A 23,393-nucleotide genomic window follows, 5' to 3' on the forward strand; every position below is an offset into this window, starting at 1 on the left:
AATAATGACTTACAAAACATGTATTGTTTCTGAAATTTCGATCACTATAGTGGTCCGATAGCTCCTTTTATAAATATGGAGCATTTCATGAAATCGATGTATTCCGAACGGGATGAAATTTGCAACAAGGTTAGTTCTATTAGATAGTAACTCAGACCCAATTTTTCAATAAGATCGGTCGAGAACTCTCTGAGAGAGGGTAAAAATTTGACATTTTGGACAAGAAGGGTTTTTTTCTTATCCATGTAACTTATTACCTATTGTTCTTAGCTAAATGTGTCTCAAATAGTTTAGATAGCTCTTTCTTCAATATTTCGAAAAAAAAATATTAAAAAAAAAAATAAAAAAAATGTTGATATTTTTATTCCGAATTCAAAAACTTTTTTGACTTTTTTTTTCAAAATGGGCCCTTTTTTATTTTTTTTCTTAAAATAAAGCTTAGATATTTTCCTTGAAGACCTATTTGGTCGCTTAGTGGGATGCGATTGGGATATCTATCAAAATAAATATTTTTTTCGAAAAATTGAAGAAAGAGCTATCTAAACTATTTTGGACACATTTAGCTAAGAACAATAGGTAATAAGTTACATGGATAAGAAAAAAACCCTTCTTGGCCAAAATGTCAAATTTTGACCCCCTCTAAATATTACTGCAAGAAGTTACAATTCTAAAAACAAGTCTTACAAAATGTTTAATTTAGGACTTGAACCAATGAAAATAAAGGTACGAAAATAAAGATAAAAAAATGCTGAATGATTTTAGAATTGATTTCGAAACAGACATTTTAGGGTCTAATTATGAAGGGGCGGCCGTGGTGTGTACATATGCTGGCGAAATATTAGCAGAATAGCATTTAATAACACTGTGCACGAAATTAACACTTTTTCTGTCAAGAAGGGCACCTAGTGGCTTTAACTAATTCGTGTACGCTGAATTCAGTGATGCTTACCGTTTTTTAGGTCAGCTCGTATTTTCGATATATACCGTTATTTCCAAAATGGAGGAGGTTGCACAACATATATTTGCGAAACTCAAAAACGTTTTATTTTCTTAATTAAACTGAAAACACCGAAATTCCGCACTAAAATTACCTTTAAGTAAGGCTTAACACGTTTTTAATCTTCGAAGTCGTTTTAGAAATATAATTTTTTTTAGCCCCGCTTGACAGTTCTTTCAAGTAGCACAGTGTAATCAAAATATTAACTTAGATTAAAGTGATATTGAAAGTGATGGCGAATGTGATTTTGAAACGGTCGTCGAAAGTGATATTGAGGATGACATTTATAATGATTACGTTGAAATAGACAAAGGCCATGATCTTAAAATATATATATGTAAGTGATGTTATTATCTAATGATAAACACAAAATATGGCAAACTTACGTTTTGCTGCATGAAAAACATGGAGTTCGCCTTATAAATGATGTTAAACATCGTTGGACATCTTTGTCTAACATGGTAATAAACTTTTTGCATATTTTTAAACTGTCTGACTTCATATTTGCTACTTTCACTGATAATGATGTCAAACTTTAGACAGATTTTTTTTTGCAATTCCCTAAGACCATTTGATTAAGCAAAGATTTGGCAACGCACAGTGGTATGAAAAAAAAGAGGGAAATTAATATGTAACTTCTAAACCTTTAGTCCGATTTCAATGAACTTTCACATACGCAAAGGGGAAATGTGGTCGAGTTTAAGTTTTGAATATGGATCTCATCAATCCACCAGGAGTTGGGCCAGAGGTCCCCAAAGTAGGACAACTCGGGTATGTTCAATTTTAAAAATGATCACATTTCTTCGTCTGTGTTCCGATTTTAAAAAAATTACACATATAAAATCTCCTCGTCGAGCACTACGTCGTAGCTATCAATTATATCTTATAGATAGGAGATATTCGCATTTGAAAATTAAATTTTCAACATTTTTACCCACCCTACTCCAGTTTTTTGATGACCGCGGTTCCAAATATTTCCCGAAGTTCTCCATTTTTCTTTTATAAGATTAACAACAGATCTATATATCAAATAAAGAATGAATGGTTTAAAAATCATGACTAAGTCCATGCATTTGAATTTAAAAAAATTAAAAAAGGCGATTTTTCGCTATTTTTTGAGAAAAAAGTACTTTTGTTTTTTTATGTTATCTAAAAATTTTCTAAAAGGATGTACAGTGACGGACAATACAATAGACTCACTACATATGAATTCGATAAAAGCGGTAAAACTACAAAATTTGATTTCAAAATTTAAAAATAAATAGAAAACAAGTAATAGTGCTATATTCGGCTGTGCCGAATCTTAAATACCCTTCACCAAATTATACTTCAAAATTTTAAATATTTTTAGGTAAACAAAATTTAATTTTTTTTACAGTTGTTTTTTGAATTTTTTGGAAAAAAAAATTTTTTTTTGTTTGTTATTTAAATTTTTTTTTTTAAATTTAAATTTTTTTTTTTTAAATTTAAAAAATTTTTTTTTTTTAAATTTTAAAATTTTTTTTTTTAAATTTTAAAAAATTTTTTTTTTTATTTTTTAATTTTTTTTTTTTAAAAAAAAAAATCTGGTTCAAAATTTTTTCCCGATTTTGACCCATTGTAGGTCCAACTTTCTATGGTCTTATATACGTCGTTGCAAATGTCTTTGAAATATCTATCATTAGATATCCATATTGTCTATATTAATGTCTTAGTAATCCAGATATAGGTAAAAAAATAGGTCAAAAATCGAGGTTGTCTTGGTTTTTTCCTCATATCTCAGCCATTTGTGGACCGATTTTGCTGATTTTAAATAGCAAAATTCTCGAAAGCATGTCTGACAGAATTATTGAAGATTTGGATCCCGAAGATATCTGGGGTCTTCAGAAAACTGATTTCAACAGACAGACAGACAGACAGACGGACAGACAGACAGACAGACAGACAGACGGACATGGCTTAATCGACTACGCTATCTATAAGGATCCAGAATATATATACTTTATAGGGTCGGAAATGAAAAATGTAGAAATTACAAACGGAATGACAAACTTATATATACCCTTCTCACGAAGGTGAAGGGTATAAAAATAAAATAAAAAAATAACACATTCTTACATATGTTAAAAACGATGTCAAATCTAAAAGACTAAATAAAATATGCGACATTCAAATAGAATCAATCAGTCTTAAAATGATTAAAAATAAAAAATCATCATAAGAATTCGTTGTTTTCTTAATATTTTGTTGCATATCAATTATTTCTAATAACAGCATCAAATCTTTTGGGGATTGAATTTAACAAACTTTCGCATGTAGATCAGGAAATTGCATACCATATTTCCTGAATTTTCTGCCAAAGTTCTTCTTTGTTTTTAAATTTTTCAGGTCCGAGTTTGCCTTTTACTATTTTCCATAGGATTTAAGTCTGGTTATTGAGACGGCCATTCCATAACATGAATTTTGTTATATAAAAACCATTTTTTGGCAAGACCTGATGTGTGCTTTGGGTCATTATCTTGCTGGAAGAGCCATTTTAAGGGCATATTCCATTCTGCATGTGGCTTTATAACATTCTCCAAAATATTTCCATACAAGTGCTTATCCATATTTTCTTTAATCCAATAAATTGGACCAACGCAATACCAAGAAAAGCATCCCCATATAATAATATTTCCCCATCCATGTTTAAACGTTTTTGGTTTTTGTAATTTTTTGGACGTCTAACCCATGTCTTATCATCACTACCAATTAAATTAATGGTCGTTTCGTCCGTCCACAACACATTATGCCACTTTTTTATATTTTCTGGCTCCCATCAATCCTTATGCTCCTGGTTTTAAATGAAATATTGGTAGTGATTCTATTGTAATGTCCGTCTTTACATCAAATATTTTAAATGAAAAAAAAGTTATAATTTTTGATACCGAGGGGACCAGGTCCATTCAAAAAACGCCTATTTTTTCTGTTAAATTCAATTTTCGGGCAAAAATTCTCAAATGCATAGTCGATATCAAAATATAGTAACCCATTTTAGATGGCCCAATATGTTCTTAATTACTTTGTAAAGGGTTCCGATAACCAAGCCCCTGGTATGGATATTATAGCCAAAAAACGAAAAAATCACATTTTTGGAATTTTTCAATACTTTTTTGGGAATTGCGGGATTCCTGATTACAAATTTCAAAAGTTGTTTTTATTTTTCCATTTTCAATAAAAAAATCTATATAAGTGTAAAATTAAAAAGTATTCATAAATAAAAATGTTATTTCAATTTGAAAAATTTGTATCTATGCAAGAACTCAATAAAAAGCAAGAAATATAATACCCTACACCAAGTAAATGAGCAAAAATATTTGTCTTTTAAAATTTCAATAATTTATATTCGTGAGTGATTTTCGGAAGTGGGCCTTATATGGGAGCTATTACCAATTATGAACTGATCACCATGAAATTAGGTCGTGTGATTTATATCTATATGAAAGTTATTTATGGTGAATTTTTAGGAGATTTATACGCATTAAAGTGATTTTTGGAAGCGGGTCTATATGGGAGCTATGACTAATTATGGACCGATCGTAACAAAATTTGGGGATATGAATTTCGTATATATAAGATTTATTTGGAGCAAAATTTGTGGAAATACATTTATAACTTAAACATTTATGACCGATAAAGTCCAGTTTCGGGAGGACATTTGTATGGGGGTAGTTATATGTAAGAAATTTTATCGAAATATCTTGAAAATTGCGACCTGTACTTTGCGCACAAGTTTTACATGGACAGCCAGCCAGACGGACGGACATCGTTTAATCGACTCAGAAAGTGATTCTAAGTCGATCGGTAACTCCCCACTATCATGGTGTAGGGTATAAAAACCTACATCAAAACTTCATTCTTTAGTTTTTTGAAAAAAATTATATTATTCGAATAATTCGATTACTTTTAAATGAATAATTGAATTTTTCGAACAAATTAAAATCTCTTATTTGAATTATTCGTTTTATTCGAACAAGAGAAAAATAGAATAATTTAAATATTTATAAGCCACTGTACAGTGGGAGAGTTACTCTTGATATATAAAAATTTGTTTCTCCATAGAATTTTGGAGTAGTCTAATGTACTCATACAAATATCAGTATCTATATTAGTTTTTGTTATTTGTCTATATAATGGATGTTAAAGTATGTCCATAATATGTTTTAATTAATTTTTTCCAATTTTTGTTTTGCCCTTTTATAGACTTTAATGTTGCTTTTTGGAAATTGTTTTTTTTTTCTGTATGAAACATAATTAAGAATTTCTTTGTCTCCAACACAATTTACTTCGTATTTATTGGTTCAGTTTGAACCTTTCCCAATATTCCTAAATTTAAATCCATCATTATTCGTTGTATTTAGTTGTTACAAATCTACGGCCATTAATTGCAATAATAAAAAGCGGAAAAGGTTTCAGACGAATATCTGAACAATATATGGTGATACAACATTCTGATTTGTTTGTTCAATCTTTCTCTAATATCGTAAAATCATAGTTTTTTTTAGAAGAAATATTCAAGAAGAGCTTTATATGGTATAAGTTCATTTGAGAAATGGATAAAGATGACTTATAATTAGGTTTATAACTTTTTCAAGCTTTTTGCTTGGAAAGTAGGTTTTTGCATAATAAAATAAATTTTTGGCCGAACCGTGCATAAATTTCATTTTCAAAATTAGTTTTTTTTGGTCAGCTCCTATTTTTAAAATATCGCGGTTTTATTTTTTTAATTATAACTACGGGCATTAGCGTTAGGCAAACCTAAATTTAAATTTTTTAGTGGCTTCTACACCACATCGAAACTTGTTCAGGAATCCCGGCCGTCTCGGAATGAGATGGCCAGACAAACATTTTATTTAAATAAATATTTATTTTTACACTAAACACTTAAAATATTTAGAAGTATCAAATAAGTCGAGGAAGTACTACAGTACTTTTGAATATGAAACAGTATTTCAATATAATACTTACTTGCTTCTAACAAGTATTTAATTATCAACATTGTCGTAGCTTTAGTTCTAGTTCCCATTTATTAAAAAAAATTATTTGTATATCAACCACTAAAAAATTGATGAGTATATTAGGTTTGTCATTGCATTTGTAAGACAATGAAATATCGGTCGCAAACCAAGGAAACCATATATTTTTTGAATCCTTCGAAGACTAAGATTGAGCCATATGTCTGCTGCCTGTTGATACCACCATAGGGATGACATAAAGATATGAAATTTTGCACAAATAGTCTCTGATGATTAGAAATTTTTGGTTTTTAAAAATGGAAAAAATCGATTTCCACAAAAAAAAACAATATGTCGATCTGAACAGGCATTCAACGCGAAATAAAAAAAAACATTATTATTTAAATAAACACCGATGAGACACGTTTCGTTCTGAGTAGATTATATTACAAGACGATACAAGTTCTCAAACTGATTATAAATGCTGTATTTTATATTGTTTCTAAGGTGAAATTAGATAAAGAAACACATCACTTTACTGCAATCGATTGAAATTACTGCCAGTTAGGGCTGCCAACTAAATGTGATAAAAAATCGTCATAATTTCCTATAACTATAATTTAAAAATTGTTACATACCGAACTAATGGTCGTAAAACCAAATACTATATATTACGGTATTAAAATTATTCGATTTTTCCCTTGTTCGAATGAAACGAATAAGAGATTTCAACTTGTTCGAATAATTCGATTAATTTTAAATGTGTTGATTTAATTTTTTTTTAAAAAAAGTAAAGTTAACAATTCAAGTATTGATAATGTTAAAATATATTCGAAAACAAGGCCATCATTAAATTTGTATCAGAAATATTCTGATGAGATTCCCTGCAGAACAATCTATAAAACAATTGACTAGCAAACTCTTTAGTTTCCTTGTAAACATTTTGAAATGGTTATGAGAAATATGTACAACTATATTTTTTCTCTGGGTACAGTATTAGATGATTTTAATTGAGGTTTGTAAGATAAATAACGAAAAAAATTATGAAAAACTAATTTTCAACGGTTATGTTGTAGCCGGCGATGAGCTTAACAACTTTACTAAACATAACTTTGCGATATTCGGACATGACCCAGCGAAACGCTGGATGGAATGAACCCCCGCCGATCACTGACCCCTACCATTTGTCGCATAGTGTAATTGATCCTTATGAAATTCTAAGTCGATTGAGCCATGTCCGTCTGTCTGTCCGTATGCCTGTGTAAAACACACTCACGTAATAAACTTTAAAAAATTTTAGTATTGTGCTAAGCAGTTTGGTATTGAAAATCAGTAAAATCGGTACAGTATGGTCGAAGTTATTAATCAAAATGCATATATTTTTCGTTATTTGTGTAAATATATTGCAGATAATATAATACAATTTTACACTCGTTATTTGTATGATAAAAAAACTAACTCTGTTGAAAATTTAAAGAATCGGTCCATGATTTCTCCTAGCCCCCATAAAAATAGTTTGTATGCAGTATCCATACAGTGGAGTGGCCCATTTTTAACCGTACATGCATAAATATCGCTATTGAGTTCAAATTTCAAACAAATAATTCCTATGTATACAAAAGTCACGGCGCCGAATTCTATGAAGATCGGTACATATTTGTTTATAGCTCTCGTATAAGGACCACTTCCGAAAAACACATTAACCAACAGAAATATCTAAAAAATATCCATATCAAACCAAAATTTTACACAGTTAATTATATTATATATATAAAACTTATACTACAGGATTTTGTGAATATCGATCCATATTTGACCATAGCTCCCATGTAAGGTCCACTTCCGAAAATCAGTTAAGTACTCGTAAATCTCTTATAAATATCTTTATAATTCATAATAGTCATATACATAGAATAACTGTACCGAATTTTATGAAGATTGGCCTATAATTGGTCATTGTCTTACTACTGTATTTTGTGAATATCGGTCCATATTTGACCATAGCTCCCATATAAGGACCACTCCCGAAAATCACTAAAATCCTCATAAATTTCATACAAATTTATCAATTTTAAATTCGAAATAAAAAATTTCAATATCTATGAAAATCGATTTACCATTTTCGACTTCCGGAAAACATATTAACATACACAAATATCCAAAAAAATGTTGTACTGAACCAAAATTGTACATCGAAAATTTTGCGATTTTTAACTTTGGCTAAATATATTTCTATACCCTTTTTTATACTCTTTTTCTTCACATGTAAGGATATTGTTGATCCAATCGAGTAATGTTATCCAATTATTAGGTATATAAATTATTAAATGTCATGCGTTATAATAGGAATAAATGACAAACTATGTTGAAAATGGTAACAATCTGTAGTTAAAGTATCTTCTGAGTAAACTAGTCTTTCTAACAATTGTTATATTATTTCGTATACTTATAGTACTTCAATAATATTCTCTTAATCCTCATAATAGGAACGAACTTCTAATAACAAACATTGAATATGGATATTATAGTGTTTATGCCAATGTAACTTCTACAATTCTCCTCATATTTAGGGGAATGGTATTTAAGTTTCGGCACGGCCGAATATAATACTCTTACTTGTTCTACATTAAATTATTCGAATTATTCGTTATTCGAAAATGGTAATTTTTTAAATTGTTAGAATAATTACTCTTAAGAAATTATTCGCTTAATCGTACGATCATTATTCGAATGAATACCCTAATATATGTACATATATGTATACCTGATTAAATTCTAAGACGATTTAGCTATATCCGTCCGAATGTTTATCTGTTGAGGGCATCATAGAACTTATAGGGAAGGAATTAGGGGGATAAAAGTTTGGTATTAAAAATGGTCAAAATCGGTACTGTAGTACAAGAGTAATGAACCAAAATATGATTAGACCTCCAAACCTTGATATTTTTATAAAATGTTTTACTATTTTCTCTAAAAACATTCCATACTATCATGAAATTTCGCACACATTATTCCCATGATAAAAGGACAAGCTCTATCCATACAAAAGTCCATACAAAATTCAGCCAAAAAAATGGGGCAGAATCGAAATTTCTTGGAAATTTCGGAAAAAAAAAAATTTGACTTGCGCGTAGCCAAGGAGTATTCTAGTTTAAGTTATTAAAATGGGCCCTACAAATGCTCCAGGGGCAGCGCTATGTAAAAGTTTTAAACACTTTCCCATCGAATTTCAAAGATTTTTATATTTTTAGAAAGCGCTCGGCTAGGTCTTGAAAAAACATGCTTGCGTGTGCTATTTATCTCTTATAATTTCCATATTATAGGCATTCCTAAATAAAAATTTTAAAATTTTGTCCGCTTTTTTAAAAATATAGGGCGTACTTTTGGACCAATATCAATTATGGATCCAAAAATAAATGATTTTCAATTTAAAAATTCCAGAAATAGTACATTTTTGCGGTTTTTTTATTAAAAAAAACGTTCTTTAAGAATATATACACAGAAAAAATTATATTTCAATTGAAACATTTATCTCATATTGAACTGGTTTCAATCATAGAGAAGCACAGAGCGAAAACTAGAAAAAAAACTCAAACAACAAAATTACTCAAAATATTTACACATACGAGTGTTGGTTTTGTTTTCACATAGTTTTTTCTACTAATACATTCTCACCACATAGGTTTTTGACAACTGAGTTAGGTCTTTGACAGGAGAGTTTCCGCTCTATGTCTATTCTCTATGGTTTCAATTATTTCATAATTAAATCAAGTATTCATTTGCTCAAAAACAAAATTTCTTGATATTTTCTATTGAATTTTGAGTTTTGAATTTGATTATTTTGACAATTGAATTTCAATTTGAAATTCAACCAATAACGAAAATTGTATATTCAGTTGTCAAAATAATCAAATTCAAAACTCAAAATTCAATAGAAAATATCAAGAAATTTTGTTTTTGAGCAAATGAATACTTGATTTAATTATGACTATATAACTATTATATTATAACTATTAAGAAATAGTTTTTTCTGTGTAACGATTTAATGTTTTTGTGTAAGGTATCTATCTTTACGCAGAACGTTTTGGTATAAAAAATATGTTCTATTTTTCTAATATGTCGGCCTTACGCTCTTTGGAAATTTACCAATTTTTTTAAAAAAATTTCAACATTGGGACGCATGTTCTAAAATCCCAAAGCTGGGATCAGTAGTGCGATTCACTAACTTTTAACGAACCGACAATCGTAATGTTTATCGACATAAATAATCGCTTGCAGTAACGATAGTGTGATTCAGTAATTTATTTTTAACGATTGTTTTAGATATGACATCTCTGTCTACAAAATATCAAAATAAGCGAAAAGTAGAAAACCATTATTTGACACAAAATGAAATAATTAACCAGTGGTGTAGTGAGTACAACGTTGACTAGCAATCGGAAGGTTGTTTGTTCGACACTTGGCTGCGACTTACTTTTTTTTATTTATTTTTTTTAGTAAATACATCATTTTATAAATAATTCTACTAACAAAAAAACTTATTTCCGTTCAAAATGTAAAGGATTGCTTTTGGGACATCGCGAACAAAAATAAGTACTTCTTTCAGGTGAATAATTAGTAGTATAATCTTCAAATTCCCCTATTTTTCAGCTTATTTTTTTATATTTTATTGTAAATATTAATAAGTTAAGTAAACAAAATTGTGTTTCCATTATTTTTACGATAGTTCCAGCTACAAAAGATGAAGATGACGAAGAAAAAATTGCAAATACACTTTATCGATTAAATAAACACAACTTAAATTATTGTCGCTAACATAACGAAAAAAACTGCTTTAAGTAACAGCTGACTTCAACCGACAGCGAATGTCGTTAAAAATGTTACTGAATAGCAAATTCGATAAATTTTCGTTATATTTATTTTAACGATACGATTATCGTTATAAAAGTTAGTGAATCGCACTACAGATAACGGAAAGCAGATTTGGAAACATTGATATGTTTCCTATTTATCCATAAAGTATTTTCCTAGCACCGAAGGAAATGTGGACACCATGGGTAAAATTGTAAAAAAATACAATTTTTGGAATTTTCGCTTCAATTTTTAGGAGTTCCGGGATTCTCTTTGAACTTTTGACAAGTTTTTTTTCACTTTGTATTTTAGAATGACAAAGTTTTGTTAATAAATAAAGATTTTATTAGATATTACATATTTCTTGAGTTTCTAATACTAAATTTTGTATCAAAATTTCAATAGGATTGCAAATAAGTACCAATTTGATCCATAATAATTCCGAACTAATTTTTTTTATTTAGATAAATAAATCTTTGTTCTTACAAAACCACTTTCAAGTCAATATCTCAATTAGATTCAAAAATATGCCACTGTTAAAACTCAGTCTTTCCTAATATAAAAATCTTTGAAATCGGATGGGAAACAAAAAATGGCACCTACAATGAGCCCTTGGAACATTTATAGGGCTCATGAACTAGAATAATTCTTGGCTACGCCCACGTCAAATTTTTTTCCGATCGGACCAGCCATATAAAAATGCCAGTTTTATTTCTAAAAAATTTCTATTCTGCACTACTGTTCGTCCGTCATTAACCAAAATTTCTTATAAATAATGATTTCGAAGCAAACTTTTACACATGCAAAAATTATATAGCTGCATTTTGTGATGATCAGTCCATAATTAACCATAACTGCCACATAAGAAAAAATTTCAAAATAAAATGTCCCTTTAATAGCTAACCTATGTAACCATAAAAAGGGTTTGGATCAGAATATACGAAAAACTTTGTTCGGGCCACTTATATATATTTTGATAATAACATTTAAATGCTTGAATCTTACAACAAGAAATTTACTGCTAATATTTTCGAAGAATATTATTTGGGTTGTACCCAGCAAAAACTTTGCTTACCTAGTAAGCCAGCAAGTATAATTGGAGCAAAGCGATAACTACTTATTATTTGACTGAAACACTACTTACCGTTGTTTGAGATTTTTAAAAAATTCAGGGGTCAAGCTTACAAATGTACTTACAATCAGTTGAGAAATAAGTAGTAAATTCACAACAAGAATATGTAGCTAAAAAAAAAACACAAAAAATATTGCCTTGTGTGGGAATCGAACAGTCACATTATTTGCTTGTGTTTGATAGTCAAGCTGCTAACTCACTGCTCCATGTACGAGTTATTTTATTGTAAGTTAACAATAGTTTTAACATCAACATATAAATGAATATGATATGAACAAAAAAATTAATGGCTTTGACAGGTGGCGAACCACTAACCTCCCGTTTTCCAGTCAAACACACTAGATAGCTGTGCTAAATGCAAAAGTTCATTACCAGCCTGCATAAAAATAAGTACTTATTCTAGTAAATAAAATAATGTGCTGGGTAACCACCACTCCTTACAAAAGAATGCATGAAATAACTAGTGGTCATTACAAAAATTCACAAAATTTTTCCTGGGTAGGTATTAATTATCTTTAGAAAACGAATTATTTTTAAAGTAAAAACTTTGCAGAAAAATCCGGATCATTAAAATTAACTTAAACTTTCTTTTAATCACTTTATGCCAAAAAATAAATTCAAAAATCGGTATTTCATCAGCACTCTTTTAATATTAATATACAAATCCACTAATCTGCCAAGTCTGGTGCCAATTCACATTGAACTTGCTTTCTTCTAGGTATTTTTCTGTTTCGAACTTGCCTTAAAGTTCATACAAGGAAATATTAATTGCATCAATTTCAATTTTGATTCAATAGCTTCGATTCGTTTTGTATGAATAAAAGACAAAAATAATTTTGAGTACAGGCAAGTACGTCTGTCTGGCTTGTTCATTTTTCCACTCTCTCCTACCAACTCAGTGTTGTAACAAGAAAACTTAACTAATGTAACCTTAGAACTACTTAAGTGGCTTACAAATTTCTAATTAAATCGATACATGATGAAAGTTGAATGAAATATGTTTTAACAATTTGCATTTGATAAGAATTACAAAGTTTTTCAGGAAATAGTCTAATTGAATTGTGTATTTAATTATTGTTATCTGCTGCTTCAATATCTGGTACTATAAAAGTCCCAAACATTTGTAGATGTTGAAACAGTCATAAAACTTTCATAGTCAGAATAATATTTAAAAGTAAAATATAAATTATGGCTAAAGGTAAGAGAGATTAATAAAAAAATATAAATTAAATATAAATAATAAAATAAATATTTTTAGTTTTAGAACTGGTGGCATTATTGGCGATTTGCATTAGCTGTGTTTGGAGTTTGGATATTTGTGAGGATCAGGTTGATGGCGCTCAAATACTTTACCCCACTGATTGTTCGAAATATGTTGTGTGCAGATTAGGACAAACTTATGCAATTGAACAGTGTACTGAAGGCAGGCATTTTAACCGGTTGACTTCACAATGTGATGAGCCAACCGAGGCAGCTTGCGACGTTGAAGTAATAAAAAATTTATTAGTTAATAGTGAGGAATGTAACGTTTGCCGCACAGCATGTGGATGTTTGTCAGAATCAACTTCACCTACCCCAGCATCATCAACTCCTGCTTCGCCTACTCCAGCCTCACCTACTCCAGATTCACCTACTCCAGCCTCACCAACTCCTGCCTCACCTACTCCAGATTCACCTACTCCAGCCTCACCAACCCCAGAATCATCAACTCCTGCCTCTCCTACTCCAGCATCACCTACACCAGCCTCACCAACCCCAGAATCATCAACTCCTGCCTCTCCTACTCCAGATTCACCTACTCCAGCATCACCTACACCAGAATCATCAACTCCTGCCTCACCTACTCCAGATTCACCTACTCCAGCATCACCTACACCAGCCTCACCAAGCCCAGAATCATCAACTCCTGCATCGCCTACCCCAGAATCACCTACTCCAGCATCACCTACACCAGCCTCACCAAGCCCAGAATCATCAACTCCTGCCTCACCTACTCCAGATTCACCTACTCCAGCATCACCTACACCAGCCTCACCAACCCCAGAATCACCTACTCCAGCATCTCCTACACCTGCCTCACCAACCCCAGAATCTTCAACTCCTGCATCGCCTACCCCAGCATCACCAACGCCAGAATCACCAACTCCTGCTTCGCCTACCCCAGAATCATCAACTCCTGGATCGCCTACCCCAGCATCACCTACACCAGCCTCACCAACACCAGAATCACCTACTCCAGCATCTCCTACACCAGCCTCACCAACCCCAGCATCACCAACTCCCGACTTGCCGACTCCAGCACCTACTAATTCCCCATCTTGTTTGAATGACCTTCAAATCTGTGTTGGTCAACCAGATTACAGTAGTGTATATTTACCTGAAAGTTGCAGTCAATACGCAATTTGTATTTCGGAATGTGCCAATGTACTGTCATGTCCTAACAATCTGCTGTATGATCTTGCATCTCATTCGTGTACCTATCCAGAAAATGCTAATTGTCCATACCCCCACACAGCACCAAGTGGACCTTCTGCTGGGCCCTCTGGTACCAAATGTGAACAACATGGTAAATGCGAGAATCAGCCAGATGGTAGTCTATTCGCCGACGATACTTCAAATGGTTACATTGTCTGTCAGTGTGAATGCGAAATAGCAAGACCTTGTCCAGCTAATTTAGTCTTCAACGACAGTCTAAAAGTTTGCGATTATCCACTAGCAAATTATTAATGAACTTTACAACATTTCTGTAAACGTTTTGGCACATTTAATTCAGCAAATAAATAAGTAATTATTCAAAAATTCTGCAAAGTTCTCATTAACATCGATTTAGCAATCTTTACTGTGCCATCCATTTTTCGAAAAATGATATCGATAGGATATATTTAAAAAATTTTAAATCTGCGATTTTTTTTTTTAAATAAACCTAAAAAATGAACATGTAAAACAAGATCGATTTTTCGACAAAAACTTATCCTAAACCTCAAGAAAATTTTTTTTTTGGAAAAACTGCTACGAGTCCGATTTTAACGAAATTTGACATGCGTAAGGAATAGGTGTTTTTGAGTTTAAGTTTTGAATTTTGACCGCATGCGGCCAGGGTTCCCCAAAGTAGGACACCTCGGGTATGTTCAATTTTTAAAACGATGCTATTTCTACGCTATCAATTATCTCCTATAACTTAGGAGGTATTCGCATTTGAAAATTAAATTTTCAACATTTTTATCCAACCTACTCCAGTTTTTTGATAACAGCGGGTCCAAATATTTCCCGATTTTCTCCATTTTTCCTTTGTTAGCCTAACAACAAATGTATGTGTAAAAAAAGAATTGTTTAAAAATCGTGACTGAATACAAAGTTATATGCATTTGAATTTAAAAATTTAAAAAAATGCCATTTTTCTCTAGTTTTTGGAAAAAAATAAGTTTTTTATTTTTAAGTTATCTAAAGAATATCTAAAAACGTGTATTAGGCATTTATACTTTTTGAAAAGCTAACTTTACACTAAATATTTTAAATGAAAACAAATTTGAAAATTCTTGACACTAAGGGGACCAGTTCCAGCCTAAAAACCCCTATTTTTTATCCAAAATTCAAATTTAGGGCAATAATTCTCAATTCGCATACTCGATATCAAAATAGAGTAACCCATTTTAGATGGCCAAAAATGTTTTTAATTGTTTTGTTAATGGTTTCGATAACCCCGCCCTTGGTATGGATATTATGGCCGAAAAACTAAAAAAGCCCATTTTTGGGAGTTTTCAACACTTTTTTGGGAATTGCGGGATTCGTGATTACAAATTTCAAAATTAGTTTTTAGTTTTCTATTTTCAATGGCAAAATCTATATAACCGTAAAATTTTATAAAATAATATTCGTAAATAAAAATTTAATTGCAATTGAAAAATTTGTAACTTTGCAAAAAACTCAATGAAAAGCAATTTTGGTTATATTTTTCAAAAAAGTATTCCATGAATTTTTTAACTATCAAAAGTTATAGACAAAATCCCCTATCTATTGATATACAGACATGTTGTATATCAAGGCGCGTTTGAAAATAATCTCTTCACTTTTTATTTCGAAAACATAAAAACAATATTAAATTCAAAGTATTAAACTTAGGCTGTTTAAAAAAATTTACAATAAAAATTTTGCCTGTATCAACTAGATCAGTTGCGAGTAGCGGAGGGTTAAAAAATTCATGAGTTATGCTAATTTTTGTGATAACATGTTTCAAAGGCAAAACTCAATTCTGTCAAACCAAATATTAATTTCTAAAAAACACACCTTTGATGTTCTAAAGTTGTAACTTTAAGAATACTGTTGTTTCACTTAAACGAAGTGATAGAGGAAAACTATAAGTTTTTCCGTATTCTATGGACTCCAGCAAAATAGAATTGCTACATGAGAACCTATTTTGTTCGTTCACTTTATTAACACTGTGTATTTGGTCACCTACATACATTTATTAGTACTAACCATATCAAACCTATATTTTATACAGATCAGTAATATATAAGGAACTGCAGAACAAAAGATACTTTTGTAGGTTAAATTGAATCAAAAGATATGCCTTCCAAAATTGGCCCATAAAGAACTGAGATATGGGCAAAAAATCACGACAACCCTGGTTATTGGATATACATATATCGAACAAAACAAATTGACAAATTAAATTTTTTTCCAAAAACTTTCTTTAAGAACATATGACAATATTATGTTCTTTTTTAAGGCATCTTTACGGAAAACATTTTGGTATAAAAAACATGTCCTATTTTTCGAATATGTCGCCCTTCGGAATTTTACATATTTTTTTTTTTTTATCAAAATTTCAACTTTGGGCCACATCACTGTGGTTCCAAATCAAAATCTAGGTGGACAAAATTATGAAAATCGGTATCTACAGAATTAGGAAAAACGAAGTTTTTTCGGAAGCTGACAATCTGCTCTGCTAAAATACAAATGGGTATTTCAATTGGACATTTGGTTTTCTCGACAGAAGCGCCAGAAGTTCAAACAATTTTGAATCATATTTTCGTTAATTTTTTTTAATAATTTACTGCTTTACTAAATTACATATATCTCAATTGTTTTAGCATATAGAAATTCGTACTTCAAAATATAGATAAACATTGATATAGGCTTTTATTAAGTGTATATCTTATATTTATGGGCCTCTCCATTTCCTGTCATAGTCCTTTAAACTTTGGTCTCAAATATACTGATATTTTTTTCTAAGAATGTTATATAGCTTGCAAAAAAAAACTTCTGGGGAATGTCTTTGTAAAAAAATTATAGCCGCCAGCACCCGCCGAAATCCTTTTTTTTTAATTTATACGAAATGGAATTTTTAGAAATATTTCTTTTTTATTATTGATTTTTATATATCTAGATTCTAGACCCTACTGTAACTTGAAATATAGTAAATACAGATCTTTTTAAAAATTTATTTTTTTAATTTTTTTATATTAATGATTTTTATATATCTAGACCCTACTGTAACTTAAAAAAAATTTATGTTGATCTTTTAAACATTTTTTTTGGAATCGGACACACCAATTCTATATAAAAAGAGCGCCAAATAATTTTGTCCACCTAGATTTTGATTTGGAACCACAGTGCACATGTTCTAAAATGCCAAAGCTGGGATCAGAAAACGGAAAGCAGCTTTGGAAACCTAGATGTGTACCCTATTTATCCCAAAAGTATTTTGCCAGCCTATAATCTATCATGACCTTTTCACTCACATACTCATTCGCAAGATTTATGAAGTGTTTCAATTTAATAATTTACATTTTAAGAGAGTTAAAAAGAGAATAAATATAAATATTACTTCCTTGTCTTCCGTCCATTAGTTTAATTTTTCAGGCACGTGTTTTTAATGCTTCGAATAAAAAAAAGAATAGCCAACATGGAATAAGATTAATGAGATAAAATTTCTTGTGTTCACACTAAAAGAAAACAAAAATTTAATTTAATATCGTCCAGAATCTATTTTATATTAAAGGACAAAATGTAAGTTACTGTTACATGTTAACATTATATTTTTTATAAACTTATAAAGTGTAGGGATGAAATCAAAAAATGTTGCACAACCCTTTAATAATTAATTAATGGACCATATTTTTGAAGTAGTGAATTTGTCATTCCGTGTGTAACATTAAGAAATATTCATCTGAGACCCAACAAAATCTATTATTGATCCTTATGAAATTATAAGTCGATTGATCTCTATCCTTGTGTCTGTCTGACAGAATTTCCACAAAACAGTTTATTATTCTCCTAAGCAGTTTGGTATTGAAAATCAGTGAACCAAAATGTAAGACAACCTCCAACAAGTCTTTTCCTATTTTCATTAAATATATGGCAGTTAATACCATGCAATTTTGCACAAGTTATTCCTATGATAAATGGGCAAACTCTGAAGAAAATGGTAAGAACCGGTCCCAGATTAGTCCTAACCCCCATACAAATTTAATCGAACTATTTTTCGTTCAGCTTCTAATCATTTATCGATATTTTGATTTAATTTTAACTTATACTGTTACAACTTTATTATCTTCCGAATCACTTTCTGTAGAATGTATAATATCCATGGCGGCAAGATGAATTTCGTATACAAGGCAGAATTATATTTCATTCGGATTTCCCTCACAAAAATTTACATTATTTCTGCTACGTCTAAAGTGTGTACTACTATGTCTTCTAAATCTCAAATGTGTTGGGCATTTTAATTGAATCCTAAAAACCTTTGATGCGCACCAGCTCCTCATGACAAAAGCTATCGAAAAATCGATGGCACAATATCGCCAAATGCTTGTCCTTACAAATCGGCCCACCCCAACGTACATACATATTTTCTATTGTTTTCAAATATAGGAACTTTTTACATACGCTTATCACCAGATACATACATAAATACAATATTTTGTTTTCATAAAATTATGTACATAAATGGAAATTGCGTATTTATGTCTGCATTTTTAAACCCTAGTTAAGCCATAATAAATCATTCAACATTTTTCTTTTGTTGAAAAAACGTATATAAAAGCCTATATTTTCGATACATTAATAAAATTTAAGAAACAAAAAAAAAACTTATACAAATTTAGTAGTATTTTTTTAACAGACATCTTTTGATGAATACTCAGTTCAGTGTAAAATAAAGTAAAACGATTCACAAAACATCAGTGAGAAAAAATTAAATAATGAAGGCAAAGAAGACTTCATCATCTGTTAGATTGGGATCTTTTTTTTGCAGTAAACAAAATAAATACTTTAAAATCATCATGTTGGAAATAACAAATTGTTCGCGTTTTTTATATCCCACACAACCATAGTGGAGAGGGTATTATGCGTTGGTGCTATTGTTTGTAACGCAACTTGCGTTCTGAGTCGAAAGAACGATGACCGTTCGTCTGGATGAAAAAAATTCATTATTAAAATCGGTTTATTATTTCACCTAAAAAGAACTTTATCGGACATAAATGAATGATTTGTAAGATATCCACACAAATTTGATATAAAACAAGTGAGAGAGCTATATTCGGATGTGCCGAATCTTATATACCCTTCACCAAATTATACTTCAAAATAAAAGTTTTAAATATTTTTAGGTAAACAAAATTTATTTTTTTCCAGCTGATTTTTTTAATTTTTTGAAAAAAAAAATTTTCCAATTGTTTTTTTAAATTTTTCTTTTAATATTTAGCGAAAAAAAACTTTTGCTGAAAAAAAATTCGGATTCCGATTTTGACCCATTGTAGGTCCAACTTACTATGGTCGTTGCAAAGGTCTTTGAAATAGCTATCATTAGATATTCATATTGTTTATTTACTCGATTTTAAATAGCAACCGAGCCGGAAAAGTTCCGGAGATATTGATGTATGAATTGTGAAAGAGAGACGGACATGGCTTAATCGACTCCGCTATCTATAAGGATCCAGAATATATATACTTTATAGGGTCGGAAAATTATATTGTGGAAATTACAAATGGAATGACAAACTTATATATACCCTTCTCACAATGGTGAAGGGTATAAATATATTGTTTGCGGATCGATTCCTAATTGATCATAGCTCCTAGAGATGCCAATCCCGAATTGAGGGGATTATTAAATCCCCAATCAATGTTGAAACTGTTAACAATTTTCGCTGGCGTTTTGAAAAAAATTGAGTCAACCTTTCAAGACTATTGATAGTTTTAGTTTTGTTACACCACCATAGGGGGAAGTGTATATTGTGTTAGTATTGATGTTTGTAACGTGCAAAAATATAGGCCTAACACCCACCTAAAAGTATACCAATTTGATAGGGATCTGAGTCAAATATTTCATAGGGGAGCTATAAAAATAGTTAAGCTCTCATAAATATCACACTTTTAAACATATCCAAATCAAATTCAGCAAAAATAAGTTTTATATAAGCTGAGCCGTACTACCATATTTAGTACCGATCGGTCCACAATGTTCCATAGTTCCCATATAAGCACAATTCTCAAAAATGTCATTAAGTGCATAAATTTCTGAAATATGTTAGTTCCAAATAAAATTCAACACAAATATGTTTCATATATACGCAAATCATCCCAAAATTTTGTGACGATCGGTCCATAATTAGTCATAGGTCCCATATAAGGCCAACTTCCGAAATTCGCTTTATCGAACATAAATATCTTAAAATTGTTGGTATTCATATGAGATTTAAAACAAATAAGTTTCATATCAAAAGAAAACTGATTATAATCATATACTCGGTGTAGAGTATTATATAGTCGGCCTTAACGGACTATACATTCTTACTTGTTATTCTTCAAAACATGGTTAATAAGCTGCTGATGGTGTTTTTGATTTAGGCCTTAATAAATTAAACGAAGACAGTGAATGTAAGAAATCAAACATATCCATAGAACTACAAAGAAATTAACAACACAATCATAAAATTTAAGACTGCGCGACCCATTTCTCTGGACGTCATTAACGACGGTTTATGAAATTCAACAATAAAGAGGAATAATTTTTTTTGTTTGTTCATGTTTTACATTTTAAAAAATTCATTTGTCATAATTACAATCACCTTTAAAAAAGAGTGTTTTAATAAACCAAAAAAAATATACTTAAGTATTATGCTGAATTATATTTGCTGCTCATCTTTGCACAGTTTGTATGATTGCATGATAAATATTTGCGAGATAAAAAATATTAAATGAAAATGTACAATAATAAACAGGCAAACCGAATCTTTTATTCTTTGCATTGTTTGGAGCTACGAAAAAGTTATTTTTATACCCACTGTTGTAACGGGTTAGAGGGGTATAAGTAGTTAGGGTACTTACGCGGGAATTAGGGAAAGGGTAAATAAGAAAACCATGTATTTTCGGGTAACGTTATAAATTAAGGTATATGTTTATTGAACTCTGTGAGTATATAAATGTCTTACATAGATTAGGGTTTTATTTATAATTTCTTTTATAGGTCTAAAATCGAGGATGTCTTGGTTTTTTTCCTCATATCTCAGCCATTTGTGGACTGATTTTGCTGATTTTAAATAGCAAAATTCTCGAAAGCATGTCTGACAGAATTATTGAAGATTTGGATCCCGAAGATATCTGGGGTCTTCAGAAAATTGATTTCAACAGACAGACGGACAGACAGAAGGACATGGCTTAATCGACTCCGCTATCTATAAGGATACAGAATATACATATATACTTTATAGGGTCGGAAATGAAAAATGTAGAAATTACAAACACTCACGATGGTGAAGGGTATAAAAAGGGGGCTGCAGTTGACATTTGTTTACAGACAGAAATTGGCTGCAGTTTTGATGAGGGTGATGCTTGTCATCAGAGATGGGAGTAATATATTGTTCACTGATGTTAACATCCTCCCGGGCCTGGAGACTTCAGATTGGGTTTTTATTGGTACATTTTGTTCACCGTGTGAACACCCACCATCAAAATGATTTGTCATTCCGTTTGTAGCTCATCGAAATATCTACTCATCGCAGACCCACAAAAGTATTTATATTCTGGGTCCTTATGAAATTCGAAGACGATCAAGCAATGTCCGTCTGTTTGTTGATAAGGTTTGTTTGGTATGGAAAATGGCCAATATCGGTTCTTGATTCACTTAGCCCCCATACAAAAGTAAGAAAAAAGTCATTACCACCACCTTGCGGCCATTTTTTGCAACAATTGGTAAAACAGAAAAATAGATAATTTCAAAACCTTTCAAAAAAGTATCTGTGATGAAATTCTGACAAAAAATAAGGAATCTATGCGTAAAAGTAATTAATAGAACACCGAATCTGTTTTTCTTTATAACACTATGCAACATATTTCGGGTCATCGCCGTCAGCCTCAACAACTCCAATGGGAAATGAAAGTTCAACATTCACTTAACAGAACTGCCAAAGGGTTTTAAAAAGTTAGTTCGAATTTCATTTTTATGGCCTCTTGAAGTTGGGTCATTTTTGATAATTTTTTACACTATGAGTTAAAAAACGTATAAATATATAAAAACATTTAATGGACTGTAATTGTGCATACTTATTATTGCCTTGAATCCAATGTGGACAAATATATTTTTTCCTTTATGGTGGGCGGTAAGGCGTGGTCAAATATAAATAAATGATCAATTTTGGATTAAAATGCACTACATAACATTCATTGTTTTTTTTTTTAGAAAAATTTCTATTGATTCTATTGAATACTACAATTTATTTTCAGAATGTGATCTGAATATTTTGAAAAAAAATTAATTTTTTTTTGTTTTATTAAAAAAATGTGTTTAAAAAGTTTTATTTCTATAACGAACTCAATGTTGCCATTTTGTTCACTGGAACCAGTATAAATATTTTAAACTATATGGCGAAGTCTTTTTGATGTTGATGGATGCTGTAAATTCTGGGTATCGTCACTCTCATCTTTCGAGGCCGAATCTATTTCAGCTTCACTCTCTAAATTAGCTCCATTATCATCTTCCTTTTTTTTTCTTCATGGTCTATAAATAAGTTTTTACTTCACCAACAAATTTCCGCTAGAACGGAGTCTGGCGACTTTTTCCCTCGGTATCTGTAATTTGTTTTACAAATATATGTATGTATGTCATCAATATAAATAAACAATTTTACCTTATTTCAAATGGATAACCATTTGGTGGTAGCGTTCACCTTGTTCGTCTGACTATAGTTTAACAAATTATCAAAAATTGCCCAATTTAAGAGGCCATACAAATGAAATTCGAGCTAACTTTTCAAAACCCTTTGGCAGTTCTGTTTACTTACTGGTCTACTTTCATTTCCCATTGGAATTGTTGAGGCTGGTTTTTCTTGCTGCACATTGTAATTAAAAAAATTTTCACAAATAATTTAGATATTTATTTCTTCAATCAACTTATTTTAATTTGCCAAAAAAAAAATCAGTTTTAAAAATTTGTTCA

General features: G+C 30.6%; 1 protein-coding gene across 1 annotated transcript; it reads left to right on the forward strand.

The window, feature by feature from the left end:
• Positions 1-13,141: 13,141 nt before the first annotated feature.
• On the forward strand, positions 13,142-14,680 carry LOC135955635 (uncharacterized). Its single transcript, XM_065505994.1, has 2 exons — positions 13,142-13,151; positions 13,212-14,680. Exons 1-2 carry the CDS (start codon positions 13,142-13,144, stop codon positions 14,678-14,680), a joined length of 1,479 nt encoding a protein of 492 aa, XP_065362066.1.
• The last annotated feature ends 8,713 nt before the right edge of the window (positions 14,681-23,393 follow it).

This window comes from Calliphora vicina, chromosome 3 (genome assembly GCF_958450345.1).
Source record: "Calliphora vicina chromosome 3, idCalVici1.1, whole genome shotgun sequence".
Taxonomy (NCBI): Eukaryota; Metazoa; Arthropoda; class Insecta; order Diptera; family Calliphoridae; genus Calliphora; species Calliphora vicina.